The sequence below is a fragment of the Phalacrocorax aristotelis genome, chromosome Z, assembly GCF_949628215.1.
Source record: "Phalacrocorax aristotelis chromosome Z, bGulAri2.1, whole genome shotgun sequence".
NCBI lineage: Eukaryota > Metazoa > Chordata > Aves > Suliformes > Phalacrocoracidae > Phalacrocorax > Phalacrocorax aristotelis.
In genome coordinates this window covers 33,946,190-33,965,435 of record NC_134311.1, presented here as the reverse complement: position 1 = coordinate 33,965,435, position 19,246 = coordinate 33,946,190, and the positions used below count along the sequence as shown (strand labels likewise).

At 40.7% G+C, this 19,246-nt stretch overlaps 1 protein-coding gene across 4 annotated transcripts in view; it reads right to left on the bottom strand.

The window, feature by feature from the left end:
* SEMA4D (semaphorin 4D) overlaps positions 1-19,246 on the bottom strand; it is a 100,182-nt gene that overhangs the window by 29,664 nt on the left and 51,272 nt on the right. For all 4 annotated transcript variants that reach the window (XM_075079189.1, XM_075079190.1, XM_075079191.1 and 1 more), the window contains exons 2-6: positions 14,114-14,177; positions 7,147-7,546; positions 4,605-4,750; positions 3,337-3,399; positions 825-923 (exon numbers count right to left, since the gene is read on the bottom strand). In XM_075079189.1, the coding sequence (XP_074935290.1) occupies positions 825-923; positions 3,337-3,399; positions 4,605-4,750; positions 7,147-7,240 (402 nt within the window). In that variant the 5' untranslated portion in view covers positions 7,241-7,546; positions 14,114-14,177. The remainder of the gene's footprint in view (positions 1-824; positions 924-3,336; positions 3,400-4,604; positions 4,751-7,146; positions 7,547-14,113; positions 14,178-19,246) is intronic.

The window sequence follows — 19,246 nt, the reverse complement described above, 5'->3', positions numbered from 1 at the left end:
GAAAGCTTTCTGAAGTAGATATAGCAATTTTTGAGATTATGTTAAATTTGTGAGATGGGGCACAATCCAACTGAATTTTAAAAAGCAAGAGTACTTTGGCTGCTACTTTATAAGTCCCTTAAAAATGAGGAAATGAGGATCAGGAAGATGACAGAGAACTGTAGCCACAGTACTGAGGAAGTGATCAGTTACACTTTGCAATGAAGACATTGAAGGCTGAGGGCAATGGCTTCTGGCAACATTCCAGAAGTGATGGCAGGCAGACTTGCAGGCAGGGGAGACAAAAAAGAACCAACAATGACAAGATTTCTCCATTTCAGAATTGTTAAGAGCTGCAGTAAGGAGAACGATACAAGAGTCAGCAGCGAGAAAAGGGAGTTTTTGATTTTGCGCCAAGACTTCACTCTAAAGCATTCAGCACTACGAAGCTGTGGCATAGCCAGGAGCAGAGCAAGAAGAGCAGAGACAGGAATCTAAGAATCTAAGGCAGATTCAGTAATGGATGGAAGTCACAAAGAATGCCATTTCAGTCTTGGAAATTGTTTTTATGCTAACTTACAATACACAGAGAATTATGGGAGCTAAGAAAAAGTAAATCCACAGTTAAACAAGATGAATCAATAGATTCGGTAACCACTTTGAAAAAGGAACAGCACAGTTCATTTCCATACTCTGTCATTACTGTGGTACAGTGTAATAAATGCTCCAAACGTTACAACCAGTGCTGAAATTGGAAGTCTTCTGAATGGAAATTAACTCATTGTGTAAATGAGCTGCTTTTAAGTTACAGTTGTTATTGGGTCAAAACATATGTACGTTCTTACCAGGTAATCGCATGTTGGCTGAAACGCATTAGTTCCACACACATAGAGAAAAGTATCGTTCAGCTGTTGCAAGACACGCACGTAATTACGACACTCTGTCTGTGATAGAGGATGAGAAAAGGACCAGTCTGATAAACCACAGCGTCCACATTCCAACAGAAATAAACAATTAAAATTGTGCTGTCTGCTCATCTGTTGCTGCTACTTATGCCACACCACAGGAGTACGGCTGGGTGATACAATGACCACTGGGACACCATCTCCCTCCAATCTCCAGGAGCTCTAGTCCTGCAGCGTCTGGTTTCCTACAGCCAGTGGTGTGCAGCTGCCTCAGTATACCTATCAGGGGAGCATGGCCAAGTACTATACACTCAGCAGGTGCATCTCAAGTTGTTCCATGAAAGCACAAGCTCTAAATACACATCTGATCCATGGGAACAACTAGTTAAACATGGAGTAAGTTTCAGAATTTGTCATCCTTTGTAAGCCTAGGTGAAACAGTAAGTGATAGTCAAGGTCGTTTCTTAAGACAGAAACCTCTAATACCATTAAATTAGCTACAAAGCTAATTATATCTGTCCATTTTTTTCAGTCCTTTGTATCAATTGCGGTTTCATCCAAGGAAGCTTCTTAATTTCCATGGCTCTGAAACAGAACAAGGAGTTTGAGCAAAGACTTGAATAAAGGATATCAAAGTTTCCGGGGGAAGGAAAAAAGAACAACCAACCCCAAAAAACCCAAACCTCTAAATACCCACTTAGAGAGAAGGGAAAATAAAACTGTACAACACCCTTTAATTCCTGCTGGTACACAGCCAGATACCACCACTGTACTATAGTTCCATGAACTACTTAAGCAAGTATAAACACTCTCCTTACTCTTCCTTCTTATGAGCCAAACCAGGTATTTCTGTGACTGAATAGTGGGTTGGTGTGACAAAAAACACGGGGGAGTGGGGGGACATGCCAGGGGAAGAGCAAAACCAGTTTTCTGCCAGGTTAGGTCCTTGACCAGCTTCATAAATGCTTTTTGCTGGCACTAAACAGCATAGTGGTGATAGGTGAAGGACTGTCCCTTTTAGTGTAAGAAATAGCAGTAGTGGCTTAACACTTCAACCCTTTTCAAACTAGTGCATTGTGCAGAACATCACGGCTACAATGTAAATGTGACTAGTAAAAGGTTATGAGTACAGTGAGGAAAAAGCATGGCTGGCAGTAAGTGTGACTTACTAAACTGGGGGAGAAACAAAAAACCAAGGATGGAGTTCAGTGCTCTGGCAAAGTACCCATTTATGGGTTCTAACATCCCTCCTAACTAATACCAATAATCTTTGCACAGAACTGATGGAGACATACACAGCATCCACTGAACTGTATGCACAGAGAAATTCACATCTCATATTCGTCATGGCTGTATGTGATTATTATTACTAGTAATCCCAGCTGAACCTGAGGAACACAAATAAGGCAGCCAAGGAGGAAATGATCCTTAAATACCCACCACGTCTAGTGTTAAGATAATATATTGACGGTTGTCAGTCGAAGGCAAGACAGAAGCTGAGTCAAGGGAGAAAGAGCCCACTCCCACCTCGAGGAGCCCCACAAATTCAGTATGTCTACTAGCCCCAGATACAGCATCTGTAGTTTTACAGCAGTGTGAACTAAAAAGGCTGCAAGTTCAGGGGTGCTGATGTCAAATCCCTGCAAGTGTAGAGTAGGACTGCTTTTTGTATTTGCAGGGATTGCATATTTCCTCTTTCAAACCTGTGCTAAAAGCCTGGGCCAGTGAACCCTCACTTTACCGGATCACTAAATGAAGTGGTGCCACACAAGGAGAAAGGTATATCCACATACAGTCAGACACCTCAGGTAAACCATCCCCGCAGGAAAGGCAAAATGAGCAAGCCAGCCTGCGTGCTAGCAGTCGGTGCTAGCAGTCGTGAGGAGTCCCCACAGCAGGGGGTCCCAGGGGCTGAGCTGCCTGCACTGCCGAGCTGGCAGGAGACCGGGCTGCTCAGCTGCTGGGGAGCTGACTGAGCAGTCACGCCGGCAGGGTTCTGCTGCAAGGGGCACACCTGCTGAGCGCCACAGTAAGGATATGTAGTTAGTGAAAAATACACCGGTGGAACCGTGCTGGCCTAATAAATAAAGCCTATGCCCTAAAGCAAACAAAATTACCGGCCATTTTGTAAAATCGAATGCTGGGGAGGAATTATTGCAGTAACAAAACACAACAGTTGTTATCAATTACCTCGGTGAAAGTAATACTGGTTTATCACTTTAATGGAAAAAATTTTAACGTTAAGCATCCATCAGGGTGCGTTCAGATTGTCAAACATTCAAATAAATAATATTCACCATCAAGAAATAATGAACTATTAACAAAAAACCCAAACTAAGCATACTTAGTCTAAAGCTCAAGGTAATTAAAGAATTTATGTGATTATTGAAAATTTTAATTTCAAACAGTTGGAGCCTTTCTTCTTTTAAGACCACTTCTAAAAAGTACATACCTGTTCTGATTTGCCCTTGACTGCACATTTAGTCTTTTTATCTTCAGTGACCTTCCAGTGTAACTAAGTGAAAAAGCAAGCAACAAAAAGGCACATTCAAAGCACTGTAATTCAACCCAAGGTCTGAAAAATCTTGCAATAACAGGCAATCCTGAGACCATCTGCAGTAAATGCAAGACATTTTGCAAGTACTTTTCAAAGGTTCAAAGCCATTCTTTCCTGGGAGGTGACACTTCCAAATGCACGTGCCTTAAGCAGGGCTAAACCACTGCTATTATCTTTTGGGTTCATCATAATGGCTTCCCTCAAACTGCTAATGAAGTTTCCATTACCATATGCATTAGGGAAATGCAACTATAACTGGTTTAAGTACTTCTCAATTTTAAGTACTCCTCAGTTTCATTCACACTTGAATGAAAAACACTTAGGGGGTGGGGTCAAAGAAAATTTACTGGACCAATTTACACTATATGGAAAAGTACAACCACTCATAGAGTAAGTTTTACTTGCTGATGAAATTGCCCACCACCACCCGTGAACATTTTGTTCAGATTAAGAATCATATGAGCGTCTTCCAAAACATCCTGGGTAGGACTCGATGCCACACCTCCAAGTGTCAGCTTGTGCTGTGGGACAAGAAGCAGGAGCCTGGAAGGACTGGAAGCAATATAACATTAGCAGACTTCTGCATGGGCTAATCTACTCTGAGAAGCCAGCGTCAGCACATCCAGAGTACTCCTCTGAGCAAGCTTGATCAGACCTGTCTGCACCACCGCTTGCTGTGCAGACACACCTAGTGACACGAAACAGATGCTGAAACTGAACGGACAGGGCCCTCATCTCATTTGAAGCACATCTGCAGCCTGCCACTCCTGAGAAAGCTCCAATTTTGCTTCTGTTTCAGATTAGATTACTTTGTGATTCAGATTAGCAGGAGGTGGCCCACTCCTGATAATAAAGATATGTATAAGAACCACCCTTTAGAGGCAACATCCACAGTCCCTCTCTCCAGCATCTTGTCCCCAAGAAGAAAATACCTGAGGAGACCTCTAATTATTTGATTATATCTAACTTCTCATTTCTTCCTCTAATCTGATGGCATGTTTTACTCTATAGCATCTTCCAGAAACAACACAGGAGTAGCCCACGCAGAGTATGTTCTTCTTTAGGTACCTACCACCTAAAAGTGCAGTGCTACTGATGTCAGAAAATCAAGCCAAATTCGGAGTATGATTTTTCCACAGAGGCTAATATATTAGCATGCATACCTCATGATGCTTTTCAGCAATATTCACTGCATTTAATCCAAAGACCACTTCTCTGGCTCCTACATATAGAACGTCTTTGTCTTCACTTAACAGCAAGGTCGAATAGTTTGACACTTCTGATTGATGAAAATGTATTAGCTGGACCTCTGTCGAAATGAAAGAAAAGCAACACCACATGAAGAAACACAATCACCTAGGGTTGAGTTTATGGGTCATATTTATAAGTTGTCTAATAGCTGTTAAATATCTTGAAAACAACAAAGGTTAGTTCAGACAACCCACATAACAGACAAGAGACCCCTCAGAAGCTTGGCTCGGCTGAAACAGCAGCTCCAATCATCAACATTGAAATCATGGGTCTCCACTTTCTTTTTCCATTTCAAATGCCTAAATATTTCCTCTTATAGTGATCCCTAGAACTCATGTCTTCCTTCTTTTTTTTCTACCTGTTAATTCCCTTTTTTTCTAACCTTCCATTTTACACATGCACTGTCAGGTCCTTCCCCACCTTTTCCCTTCCACTTACACAGCTACTGTGGAAAATCCCTTGCAACCACCCCAAACAAAGCTTACAAAAAACTCCTGCACCTTAGAAGGTGACACTTCAGCATATTAAAATAGAAGAAAGAAGACAGAGAAGCTAAAAAAGAACCATTTACAGAGGGTCAATAAGCTGATTTTGAAGTGGAGACCAGAGGTGAAACGCACGTGTTAGAAATAAATAACATGAAAAAGGAAGAGGATGAGAGAAAGAGGGAGACATGGGGGAAAAGGCAGTGGAATGAGGAAGCATGCAGACTGGAACAGAATGGCTTGGAGGAAGATGACACAAAATGACTAATATACAACAATATCTTTTCTGCATGTCCAACCATAATGGAAAAATGACTGAAAGCTTGGGAGACTATTTTCTGCAAGAGACTATCACAAGATTAATTAAGTGTGGCTTTTTAAGGTACAGGCAGAAAACAATGTATTATTGCTCCCAGTTCTAACATGAGAAATTGCACGTCTTCAACTATAATTCTCCAGAAACATTAATTTTAAAACTAGATTCTCAAGCATGTCATTTTAAAGTCTTCAACTTGGCAGGAAAATTCCCCCAAATGGATGAACTGGTTCATACAGCTCCACATGTTCATTCTGCCACTGAACTAAATTCCCCCTCATATTCAAAGTAGGCTTCCCATATTTAAATACAACAATCTTTAGCAGACAGAGACAGGGAGAAATAGTAGGAATGAAAATAAATTCCATTTATTTTTGAGTAATTTGGATGTGGTTCTGCAGTGCATTATTGTAATGCCATTGAACAGCAACTTGCCAAATTCTAAGTATTATACAAGATAGGTGCATCAGAGGCTAAGCGGGAACCACAAGCCTTGTCTAGATCATTCTTTCTGAAAAGCTACATCAGCAACTCACTAATTGATATACCAATAAACAGGAAAAACACTTCCTACAGTCATCTCATAAATCAGCTTATTGTACCTCATTCTTAATATCCATCTGTATTTTCCTACTCTATGGCTGCTCAGTATTTAACATCCTTATTTAAGGCCACTTCTTCATACTGCCCATATACTTGTTTGGTTTTCTTTGGTTACAGCACAGTTGGGTAAATAATTGTTGCTAACTAATTAGTAGTAAAGGAGGACCCAAACACAAAACCTTGTAAAGCCTAAATGGCTTTACACCTCCATGCCACATGGAGGTGCAGGGAGAGGGGAAGGGCAGGGTGGAACAGAGAGAAAGGAAAGGGGCGGAAGGGGGGGAGGGGCGGAAGGGGGGGGGGGGGCGGGGGGGATATTCACAAACAGCAGCAACTAACTACTCTACAGACCTTGCTCTAGAGTTCTCTTCAGATGCAGGCTAAATTAGTAAAACAAAAGCGAAAGGATTCTCTGATTCCCATTACTTCTCTTTGCGACACATTTGCTGACGCCTGCTAATTGTATTGGGAGGTTATGAATATTTGCTGAAACTTCCCTGAAATACAGGGAAAGTGGTGTTCTGTGAAAAAGATTGTATCAACTCTAGGCACCATATAATGCTGTCAGAAGAGTGCCAAAAGCTTATCTTTCCTTCACCTAGTGATTTATTTTGTGCACCGGATGGTTTAGTGTCAAAATACATCTCAGTCTGAAAAAGCATAAAAAAAGATTATTGCTAGTATCTTCAGACTCAAAGTAAAAATGATTTGATTTTAAAAAAAAAAAATACAGCTGTTGGGTTTTTCTCCTGAAGCAAGCTTCAGCTGCAAGATCCTTCTGCTAAGAAAGCCAAATTCAAAATTCCTCCTTTAAAAAGCTATGTTTTCAGAACTGCTTGAAGGATCTGAAATCAGCTAACCCAGTGCCTGAGCCACTTTTGAATATTCTGGTCCTAAGCACTTCATACGCTGAGCAAAGCCATCAACGCCTGACCAAACTTGCAGCAAGCAGGCTGGAAGACCATACAGCCTCAAGGAGTTTCAGACCCCACAGAAACCCTGAGGTTGTGTCAGTGTCCCACATTACACTACTGAAGTTTCTCTTCTTACCTCTGTGTTCCCAAGTGATCCTCGGTACTGGGCCAAATGCTACTGCCACTTCCAGTAACAAACCCCAAACTACATAAAAAGCACACAGAGCCATCTTCACAAGTATCCTTGCTCTTCAGGGCTCCTTGGGTAACTGCAGCAGGTAATTTTTCTTCTGCTGAAGAAACGCTAAGTCCCACAGAATATTAGAGACCAGACATTTCAGACCTTCCGTACAGTGCAACAAGGTAGGCTGGAACAACTATAAAAGTACGTGCTTTGTGGCAGATCACTTCTTCAAGGGAACGCACATTTTCCAGGATGCTTCATACAGAGACTGCCCACACTCTCCACAGGCTGCAGAGCTGCTGAGAAGCACAACTGAGCACATTCTTCTGTTTCGTTGCAGAAATAAACGATGCTGTAGAGAGGAGGGGAGCAAGAAGTAGAAGAGAAAGAAAACTGAGTACTGCCAAAAATAGCATGTTGAATGCTCTGGTATTCAACACTTCTGCAGCTGTCTGCATAGCTTAATTTGGATAAAGAGTACATTAATTGGTGAAAAGATGATTCTTAAAAACAAGCCACACATTACATGGCAAATAGGCAATAACTGAAAGCAATCATTTCAATATAGAATGCCAAGTATAAATATTTTGAACTTTCACTTATGTTTAATGCACAAAATTCAACTTTGGTTTACATATTTTCTTACTTTTAATAGTGGGTAGAAGAAAATCCCACCTCTGATAAGCAATAAACCAAGATAACAAAAATCACTATGGCTAAGTTCAGAGACCAAAGAACATGAGAAGTGCAGCATTAACCTTAAGCATCAGTTACACAAACCCACTGCACCTCTTACAAATGGAAGCGTCATTTTTAGCAAATTCTTTTCATGCTACAAACGCACTCAATGTGTGTGGGGATAGAAAGAAATACAGGTAATGCACTGCAAACAAAAGTAAAGGGAGAAAATGCTTAAATACTAGGACTGTCTAGCAGTTTTATGAAAGTAACTCTGTGAGCCACCCATTACTCTCACACCCAGAAAGGGCTCTGACCTAAGCAATCAACAAAACCCATGGCTTCCTACCCCATCTCTACACCAGGTCTCCACTGCACCCGTCTCCTACAACCCCGCCGAGGTCAAGGCTTTTGCACGTATTTTCTGTACTGAATTGTGCACTGGGGGGTGGGGGAGTGAGAAAAGCATATTGCCCTTTGCAGCAGGGCACAGCGGGTGCTAGATTTATACCATGCCATAGCCTGAGTTGCTAGTGTCACACTAAGAGACACACCGCAATTCAAGATAATCGTAATACCTAGACATTATCCAGCATGCATAACTGGGCAAGGGAGGGTTGCAAAATGCTTAATAGCATCCCAAGAGGAAAGGGGCAGCACTTGAGGGGGACAGAAGCAAAGCTGCAACAAGAACATCTCTAAGGACAAGCAGGATCCTGACAGCCTCTTTGGGAGGCAGAGGCACTGGGTTTAAGCAGGCAAAGCCAAGGAACCTCTGGGAAGTGCAGCCAGCAGATCTGCTATGAATACAGAAGTAACATGGCCAAGTAGAAGGACAAATATGTAAGATGCTTTTACAGCTGTTTTACTAAATGATCACAGGCAAGGTTAAAAGAAAATTTTTAAAAAATCTCTTCTATTTCTACAAATCTATTATCTACTAAGAAAAAACCCACACAGAAACACAATTTGCTCAAGCTGAACCTGTGACTTCAATGATTTCTTATAATGTTTTATTTTAGTAAGCATTTTGGGTCAGATCCAACTGTTTGTAATGGGTCATATACATCATTCTTGTTTTTAAGGCATCTTTTCAGTTAAGTTTACTCGGCTTGGTTTTCTGTCTTGCACCCTTCCTGTTTATTATCATACATAATAAATTCCATGTTTTGCTCTCCAACACATTAAAAAGTGCTCAGAGTTGCAAGGTATCACACAAATGTATTCTGAGGCAAATAGCTTTACAGGTATGTATTTAGAGAGTGAACAGTAAATCAATGGTTAAAGTTACGGCAATTCAGCAATTTTATTTTAACGGAGATGTGAGGGGGAAACCAACAGTTTGAAGAAAGATGTCTGCACCATTACTTCTACACACTGCTAATTCTCTTTTTCATACCACCTTTTGTTACTGAGAAGACTCCATGTAATCATCAATTCATTAACTCCTGATTTAAAAAAAAATACAGCCAGAACATTATTATTCAGTCCCAGTCCCAACGATAAGCAATGATTCATGTACAATACCAGATGGCAGAGATGTCTCCAGAGAAGACTTCTGAAGTCCTGTAAACTTTCTGGACCTCAAAATAGGATTAGCTAATCTTTGCCCCAGTAAAGGAAAACCTGAAGTCTCCCTACAGGCACAGTTACACTTCTACCCTAGCTCACCTACCTGACAAAATGCAAAATGACAACAAAATCTGAAACAAATTCCATTACGTTCTGAAGAAGACAAAAGGTCTGCTTGGGTTAGTTGGTGCCTACTTTGCAGTGTGGCCAGAGGCTTGCTCCGGCCACACAAAGTAGAAATCTGTCATTTCATTCCCACTGTATAGGGTTGGGAGACAAGCCCTTCACATTAGTGAGTTTGACTCGTGGGACGTTGTTTTTTGATCTAAGGTAAAATTGTGCATGTTAAAAAAGGGGGTGAGACAGACTACGGCGAACGTTACATGCCCAATCATGCAAGATCCACTTTGTTCTCATTCCTATTAGTTTAAATAGAGATGAAAATGCACTCAGAAACTTGTCCTTTAATTTAGTCTTCAGTTTAATTACTCTCTCCCTGCCCTTCCTTCCCTGTGCTGAAAATTATCTGGAGTAACTCCTTCACTGACATCCATTGGGAAGTCATCCATAATCTACTAGGAACCTGGTTTTATATAACAAAAGGGGTAGAAGCTGGGGCAGGGAGGGTAGTCCGGACAACAGCCTAATTTCCACATTAGCTCAGCTCCATCAGTGTTCGCTGCCTTTGATTAGATTTGAGTGCTTTGCATTTCTGGAAAGTTAGGTCTCCTAATGCTTTAGATTTTACTCCTAAAAACAAGCCACAATTTACTTCTTAAATGTTCTTGTTTTCAAGCAAAGCAGAAGGAAACTTGAAACACTTAGTCACATTAATTAAACTCTCACTAAAATTGACCACAGGTCTACTTTTCTATGAAACTGCTGAAAATTTTCTAAGGTACATTTAAACCAGTAATTTTAATGTAGACACTCTGCTGCTGCTGCTGATTTTAAATCAATGTATGACGACAAACCGGAGCAAGATAATACATACACTATTTGCATGAATTTTCCATAATGCTGGTATTTATGGTGACTAAAACCAGGGCACCTACAGAAGAAGAAACAACCAACAGAGATCCTGTCAGTTTAGCAGAGCACAGCTGGAAATCCAGAGCTGTGAACATCCCCACTGACATGCATCATTTTAGTGCACAGGAAGAGAAATGGGAAGAGACAAGTTTCTGCCCTCTTAAGAGAGAGAAAAAAAATCAAAACTGTTTGAAAGAAAAATTTCAGGCAGCCCAAGTGCTGACAGGGAATACTAGCACAAATTATGAAAGCAGGGAGTTGCAATGGCATATCCTGACTGTTACCAAGACTGAAAAATATCTGGCTCTCACACTACCTGCGTCAGTGGGCAAACAAACAAACAAACAAAAAAAAAAAAATCAAACAGTGTTCCGTTCTACCTACTGGAAAAATGCAAAACACTAGCCCTGGAATGGGAGAAGCTGAGAAACCCACAATGGGAAGATGACTGCCATCTTTCCCATCCTCTAGGACACGGGTGCAAGCACAAAGAGGTATTTGTGAACATAAAATGTCACCTTTTGCAGATGTCAATTCAGCAACCCTTATCAGTACCAAATTAATTTCTTAGTAAGTAATAAAATGCAACATCAAAAGCCCAGGGGTCAGTGTCTTCTCCCCAGTCAGCATGGTAAAGCTGGATTCAAGTGTACATCTTGTACGTGTGGTACTTGCACAAGCTATCTAAATTCTGGAATTTCAAAGTCAGGAAATGCCCCATTTTGCAACACTTGTTTCAACATTTTATTTTTCTTCTAATAAATACTTCACTGCATTGTGCAACTTCTGAATTCTGCTCAGTATTACACGAATTGCTAAATGGATCTACTTTTATCTTCTCTATGAAGGTTAAAACTGTAAAAGAATTTACTGACCCACCCACAGCAGCCAGCGTTACAGATGGGATCCTTGCGATTCACAAGAAATGACTGTTAGCATCACAGAGGATCCAGCCTCTCCCTGCAGAAAGCCAGAAGGGCACTGGCCTTCCTGCCCTAATCCTGTCACTCTTTTCATGACTCCCCAGGCACACCAGGTATCCACATAATTTTCCTCCCATTTTGCATTGCACTTTATTTTCCTCCCCAGGGTTATCTTTTCTTGCAATCCCCCACCTACCCTGTGCTTACGTTCCCATCGGTGGTGCTGCCGCCGCCACCTCCTCTGCACCACAAGCAGTGCACAACTCCACGACCACAGGTTACACGAGCCCCGGGAGGTTGCCAGACAAAAGACCACCTTCCTTTGGGCTAGAAGACCTTCTAACCTATATACTTCCCTACCTCTCCATGAAATCATTTTTACACCACTCACTGTCCCAGCACAGCAAAACAAAGCCTCACAGTAAGCAACAACTTACTGCAAGGCACCCTCCCTTCCCACTGCCAGGAGTAAAAAAACCACGGCAGTTTCCCAGGCAGCCTACCCTGCTACTTCCAGATTTAAAAAAAAAAAAAAAAGCAACTGTAAAAACTTGTAAGTTACTATGATGGGGGATATGAAGCTCAATATACAGAGACAGGCAAATTTACGAGAAAATTGCTTCCTCCAACAGAAAAGGCGGGGTTAAAGGATTCATCTGTCAGAGGGCATAAATTGCAAGTCTCCCAAAATAACTTTCTTCAAAGGCTTTTGAAAGCTTTAACAGAATACAGACCTGCTCCAATGTTTATTGATACCATTTGATAACAAAGATTTTAAGGCTTCATACATGAAAAAACAAACCACAGAACTCCCACTGTGAGATTTTGCTTAAACCTGATGTTTTCAATTTGCCCAAAGTTTTGTTTCCAAAAATAGAAGAAAAAGTTAGCAATGCTTGTATTTTAAGCAATAAAAATTACACAGTAAGAAGTCTGCAATTTACCTTTGAGTTTTATTCACATAGTTCACGTATTTTAGACCAGTAAGGACAGGCTGGATATATCCTTTGCTTTAGTTCTCACCACTTAAAACCTTAAGCGGTGACATTTTTAAACTGTCTCATGAAAAAGATAATTTTTACACTCTTTTTCTTATTATACAATACGTATGGACTAGATTTCTGCTGAGCTACGTTAAAGCCCCAAACTAGCAGACCTGTAGCCCTTTATGACCAACATACATGCAGAGCCTGGGATTATTAACACTTCAAACTAACCAAAATACTTTGTAGTTGCTAGGTACTTACAAATTAGATGAAGCTTTTTAAGATAATTTGACATGGTCTTTACCTCCACTACAAAGCTTGCTAGAAGATGTGCCCCAGTGCTAAAAGAGGATAAAAATTCTGAGGAAAGTGAAATTCCCGGTTTTACGCTGAAACCTTCTGTGAAGACAGAAATTTACTGTTTTCCTGATTTTGTATTACAAATATGCCATCAAGTAGTACTCAGGAAACTAGTGCTTGAGCTTAAAGCAGTGAGTATTTATAATCTTCAGGAGAATACTTGAAGACTTTTTTTTTTTCCTAACTCACCTTCCTGTTCTTTTCTTTACTACTATACACTTTTGTTTGGGCAAAGGTTACAAGAAGACAAAGTATTGTGCCAAAAAAAACCCCACCTGAGATTACAAGAAGACAAATAGTAGATTAAAATTCTTATTTTTCAGATTATTATGGGTGGATTGAAATATCACGTTAGCCTTCAATTCTAAAGAGCAAGAAGAATAAGCAAATGGGTTTGCTTCTGCTTGCTTTGTTTTATTTTAAGAAAAAGAAAGCTAACTCTAGCCTTCAACAACAAAGCATCTGAGCTAAGAGAGGTTGTAAACACAGTTGTGGGTCCTCAGCCTGGCTGCACGGAAGCAAACTAAACAGAAGTTACTAACGTACAACTACGAGGATGATGAGTGGGAGCCAACCACAGCTGCAGTACCAGCACCTTCTATTAACTTGGATGCTGAGCTATCCTAAATCCAGAATTCAAGAGCTGCCCAGGGCAGAAATGTGTTTTAAGACCCTTTTCTGCCTCACTGGGTTCTCCCAGATACTGAACCTGGCTTGTAACAGCGTCAGTGCTGCAGTGAGAACTGCTCAAATGATCAAGAGATAAAGTCCCTGAAATTTCCCCACCACTTAAACACATACTTACAATACAAAATATTCTTCAGGTTTTTCCTCATTTCTTCTTGGGCTCACAGGACTGAGTCAAAATTATTTGAAAATGCTTACTGGCAACTAACAGGACTCACAAAAGTACCTGAATGTCTAAATCAATATGCATGTGTGGTTAAACAAAAAAACCAAACCCAAACCACTATCCTAGGTGTCCAGCAACACTTTCAAACATACAATCATCTCTGAAAGCAAGCCCAGCCCAGGACTCCCTTGCACACATAAAACGCATAACACAGGAGGGCTGCAATCTTGAATGGGACTTTCAGTGGTAACTAAAGCACAGGTAAAGATACAGTATGTTCCTAAGTCCCTTTTCTGGTAAGTTTCTTGAGAAATATTCTGGTCTTGAACCGAAACAAAGTAATAAATCAAGCTTATCATTAAACCGTTGCTTATGTTTTCCCATATGATTTCCTTAAGTCCCTAGTGTTCTTGCAGTGTATTTGTTTGTTAACTAACAATGACACAACACAGCCACCACGAATCCACCACAGCCCCCTTGCTGCGGAGGGGTACCCCTAGTTTCACTCTACGTACCTGCCACCCCTTGGAGCCTCGCACACACCCCTGGAGCTGGGGAGCTGTCAGAAACACGTCCTTTCTGCAAAGAGATAAGAAATAGGGTTTGACATCATTACCACATAAAACTGAAGGGCAAGTTTTGATATGGGAATTACAATAAATCCTCCCCCAAAAGTTTGGCTTTTATTTCCTGGATTACCAGGGCAGACTGTTTCTGACAGAAACCAGAACTGATACATTTGCATCCAGCGAGCCAAGATCCTGATGCTGCAGTTAACACAAAAAACCATTAAGCAGTCCTGATAAAAATACACACCAGCCCTTTTCAAATTCAATTTGTTTCCTTTATCCCCAAGCTGGCTGGTAACTACTCAGTACAAAATTATTCAGTATTTGCACTGCAGCATCAATTATTGATCCCAATAACAGTCTGGGATCCCTCTTATGCTGATACAGGACATACAGAAAAAGTTCAGAGAGGTTAGACACCAGCGAGCCCCACAAACAATCACTTTTACTAAATCCATATAAAGCCATTTCAACACTCCCCTACATTACTGAATGACTTGAGTACTATGCACAAGCTTAGAAGAGTATCTGGATATTTATGACAAAACCTTGTGTGTTCAAATGTATTTTATGTAATCAAAGCAGAACAGCAGGCCACTACAAAGCAATCCCAACAGTATTTTAGCTAACACACTTTTAAATATGAAGACTTACAATACCATTACATCAGCTTGTATTAGGCATATATACTTCCTACTGTTCACCCAACTGCTTTTAGAAGGGTGTGGGCTACCTTAAGAGAGAGCATTTTTTTAATACAAGTCATGGCGAGTCTGATCTGGATTTCACTGAAGTCAACAGTAAGAGAGGTCCCGCAGATCCAAATGGGAAGAGGGTATATCTAAAGGGAAGAGGATATATCTTAAGGGAAGAGGGTGCATTTAAAAAAAAAAAACCAAAAACAAAAACAAAAAACAGATCCCCATTGCACATCTGAAGGCTTCATTCTTGATCCAGAAGATTATGACTAAAGGCCCATAAGATCCCAAAAGAAAACAAGCCAGACAAAATTACAAGAAACAGCTCAATACTGCAATTCTCTAACGAAAGAGAGAGCCTACACAGGGTCTTTTTGAAGGCACAATGTCTGCCCTGTCCTTCAACCATGCACCTTTTGTGGCCACCAGTATGGTAGCAGGTATCGAAGAGGTACACCAAACCCACTTTCGCTTACAAAAAAAAATAAATCTTTTCAAAATCTTTTTGATCTTCTGCATTGGAGAGGGGAATATAGTCTGACTCTCCCCACATTGTTTTTTCAACAAGATACCCCAAAGAAATCTGTCGCCCATCTATGCTACTACATGTGCTGCTTGGCACAAGAGGTCATTGATAGCCATAGTCACTATCGCTAACAAGAATTTTCAGATCCCAGTGTGCTGCTTCCTTATGGCTTATTGCAGAGCAAACAAAAGTATAATCATTGATTTTAGATACCTTAAGGGGAGAAGAAAATTCTCTTTTGCCTCTTCTGAGAAAGGTCTTCCAGCAGCCTGTGGCTTGTACAGGCACTTTCATTATAACAAAGCTCTTCCATCTAAATAAAGAGCCACAGTAGGTGTCAAACTGCAGCAAATTAGCTGACCTACAGGCCTCACTAGCTCTCCAAACAGCCTGTCATGGAGTTTTCCATGTCTTTACAAGTGGCTCCATGTTTCTGAGCTAGGGTCTGAGACCACTAGGGGCCCAAAAGCCAGGATGGCAGGCAGCTCGGGCCCAGGTCAGCTCTCAGCCTGCCCCTGGGTGTCCGCAGAGGCAGGGAGAGGCAAGAAGAGCAGCAAGGACTTCAAAGTTGTGGTGCTGCAGCTCAGGAAGTCGGCTCCCAAGAGCAGTACATCCCTCCTCTGTCTGCCCCTCAGCAAAAGGCCACTAACCATCGGTGTTCCTGGCAGAGAAGCCCACAGACAGGGGGCCAGGTGTGAGGGCAGCTGAGCTCAGGTGAAGGTTGGTTTGCAAATAGGGGCTGATTCTTCTTTGATCACGCTGCTGCTGGCTGCCTGTCTGGGCAACACCTGTAGTCATGCGTGGCTACACACATGAGTAACTACTCACAGCTTGCCAAAAGCTATGACATAATTAAACCTTTAAACCAACCAGGACTTGATTATCATCCATGTAAGCACTGCAGGTTTGCAGGCACCCTTCAGGTCCTCTTGTCTGACCCAAGCCTTGCAGGTGATCCTTTAAAGTGGGCACTGCAGGAGCTCCCTAACAAACGTTAAACACTGTTGGGTTTTAAGAGTGAAAACTCTATTTCAGTGTTTCAGGGGAAAAATTCATTGTTTCTTCTGGTATCAATTACTTATGCTTGGGGGGAGGGTACAGGGACAACAAGAAGTTGCACCATGAAAAGCTCATTATTTTGACAACTGTGACTAAGTCCTCAAAGATTAAAGAAAACACCTACTGGATTATAAATGAAAGGCAGCCTGGAATATATTATACAGAACAACAGGATAGTCACCTTAAGGAAATTTTTCATAAGAGAGCCACAATCCTTCATGTATGTGTTTGCATATATTTATTTGTTTATTTGAGGACTTTCCTCTAATCTGTCAAATTCCAAAGCACATTAATCTATTTTAGGGTACTTCTGGCTGTCACAACTTAATTTAAAAAAAAAAAAAAACCACAACCCAAAAAAACCATACCCCACCAAAAACTGAACACATAACTTGTACTATTTCCTTCTGCATATCAATTACAACCCAGATCAGAAGCATTTCTTTAATTCTCTATTCAAGCGTACACCTGCTGTAACCAGGTCCTAGGGATTGTAAATGAGAAGGAGAAAGGAAATACAGAACAAAACTACCTTATAAGTAAATTTTAATTACTCGGAGAACTCTTTAAGAGACCATGGAGGCAAATTTTAAGTTCGGGAATGTTTGTATTATCACAGTACTCTTCACTGACCTTACCAAAATACGATTTCCGGATCAATACCTTGACGATTGCAAATAGAGATATATTTGCTACTCGTATCTCAAGTCAACCACAATCTGTATGTACTAGCTTTCTTAGAAAAACTATTTTAAATGCTTGTACAGAAGCCACAGGTAAAACCGACATCCAGCTATGAACAACTAAGGCCACGTATGCTGCCCACAGACAGCACGCTAAGAACATTCCTATGAATGATCCGTGTGGTTTTAGAGTCTTAAAATAATTGCATTAAAAGGTAGGCTAGACTACAAAACCTATGCAAGACACTGAGGGGAAAAAAAAAGACAAGTAACAAACACCCTACAGGATTTTCACAGCGACGCCTCAACTGTTTTTCCCCCCTTTCCCACTTGTGAAGCTTCACTCTTTATAAAAACATCTTTATTTCACAGAACTATTTACTGGCCTATCAACATCCCCCAACTTTTTTTAAATGATATGTTAAAGTAGAAGATAGGGTTCCCTCAGGCCTGACTTTATGTGCATGAGCTGTAACCTGCAGCAGAGCCCTGTGCTAGACCAGGTTTTGGAACAAAGCAGAAAAGCTCTCTTATACCTCAATCAGTCATTTTAATTCAACACAAACTGGACCAGGACCTTCAGCTTTCAACTCCCCTGTCACCTTGACACTCCTCAGATCTCACAAGCACCCTTAAATAAGCCAGGAACACCACAGGCAAAGAGCCCAGGACTGCTACAAATCCCTCCTGCGTCCCAATGACAAAATGCAAATACTGAGGTTGGGCCACCTACTGCTGAGAGCAGAGTTCCTCCATTTAAAGGATGTAAGAGAAACTGTAATTAAGCAACTTAACTTCCACAAAACTGCATAGGAGCATTCATTATATTATGTATGCATCCCTACCCTTCTTCAGGAAAGGATTTGAGTATATTTCACAACTCTAATTTTCCTACAGTTACAGTATTATACAAATATCAACCCAAGATTACTTTAATAAAATTTTAACCCATCGTAGTGGCTCTGAATCAAATTCCAATAAAGACAGAGGGCAGCAGCGCTACAACTGTGTGAGACCAAGAGCTACAGAGCACTACTGAAAAGAAAGGAGGATGCACAACTGCACAAAGAAAACAGCAAATACCAGCACTTTGGCTTCAGATTGTACTTTTTAAACCACCACTTTAGGAACACGTAAAATTTATATATATTTGCAACTGGGTGCATTTGCTTAGGGAAGCAAATGTTCTTTCAGAGGTAGCATTAGAATATTTTATGTTATCAATAAACAACATAGCCTTTGAAGAGCAGAGGTCATTGGGTACAGCCCCATATTCAACACATTTGAACTTTGATAAGGTCAGTATGACGGAGGCAGTTACCTCTCCTCTCACCGTACAAACATCATCCCTTATTATCCTACAAATTCTCCTTCTGTCAGAAAAGGAACAATCCAGAAAATGATTTGCTGGTGCTAAAACCTGAACAAGAAGAGCGAGCAGATGAGCCTCCAAATCTTACTCTGAGTATTCAATGAAAAATAACAGAAAACAAAGTTTAAATTCTGCTGGTATTTTTTGTTAATGTTATTTAACAGAATGAATGAAGTGCACTACAAGAAAAAAAATCAAGAGTTTAAAAAACAACACACAAACAAAAAAACAACACACAAACAAAAAAACAACACACAAACAAAAAAACAACACACAAACAAAAAAACCAACCATGAAGTCTGTTCTACAAGCTTTGCTTCACAGGTGTGTCTTACCCAAGACTATCAGCTATCAATTATGTGGAAGTGCCTCATTTTAAAAACAGAAGTGAATTCATGCCATGTATTTCCATATTCACTATGACAATACAGCAACCCAGAAACACTAAAGCTAAAAATCAACATCCTGTGTTATACCACCTTTTTACGAGCTTAGATCACATCTTTTTCACTTCCAGACCACACCTTTCGTTGCTTTTCAACTAGTTAGTACTCCAGCTTTTCCTTTTTTAACTTTCTCTGATTCTTTACATAAACTGTTTACAGGTGATAGCCTAAAGAGTTATCTGAACACCGACATTACAAAACACTCAGGTGTTACTTCACTGTGGTCCATATTTAGCATTTTTAAAGGCTGTCTCGACAATTTTGTTTCTCTCTCTTGCCTTGAGAAATGCATGGC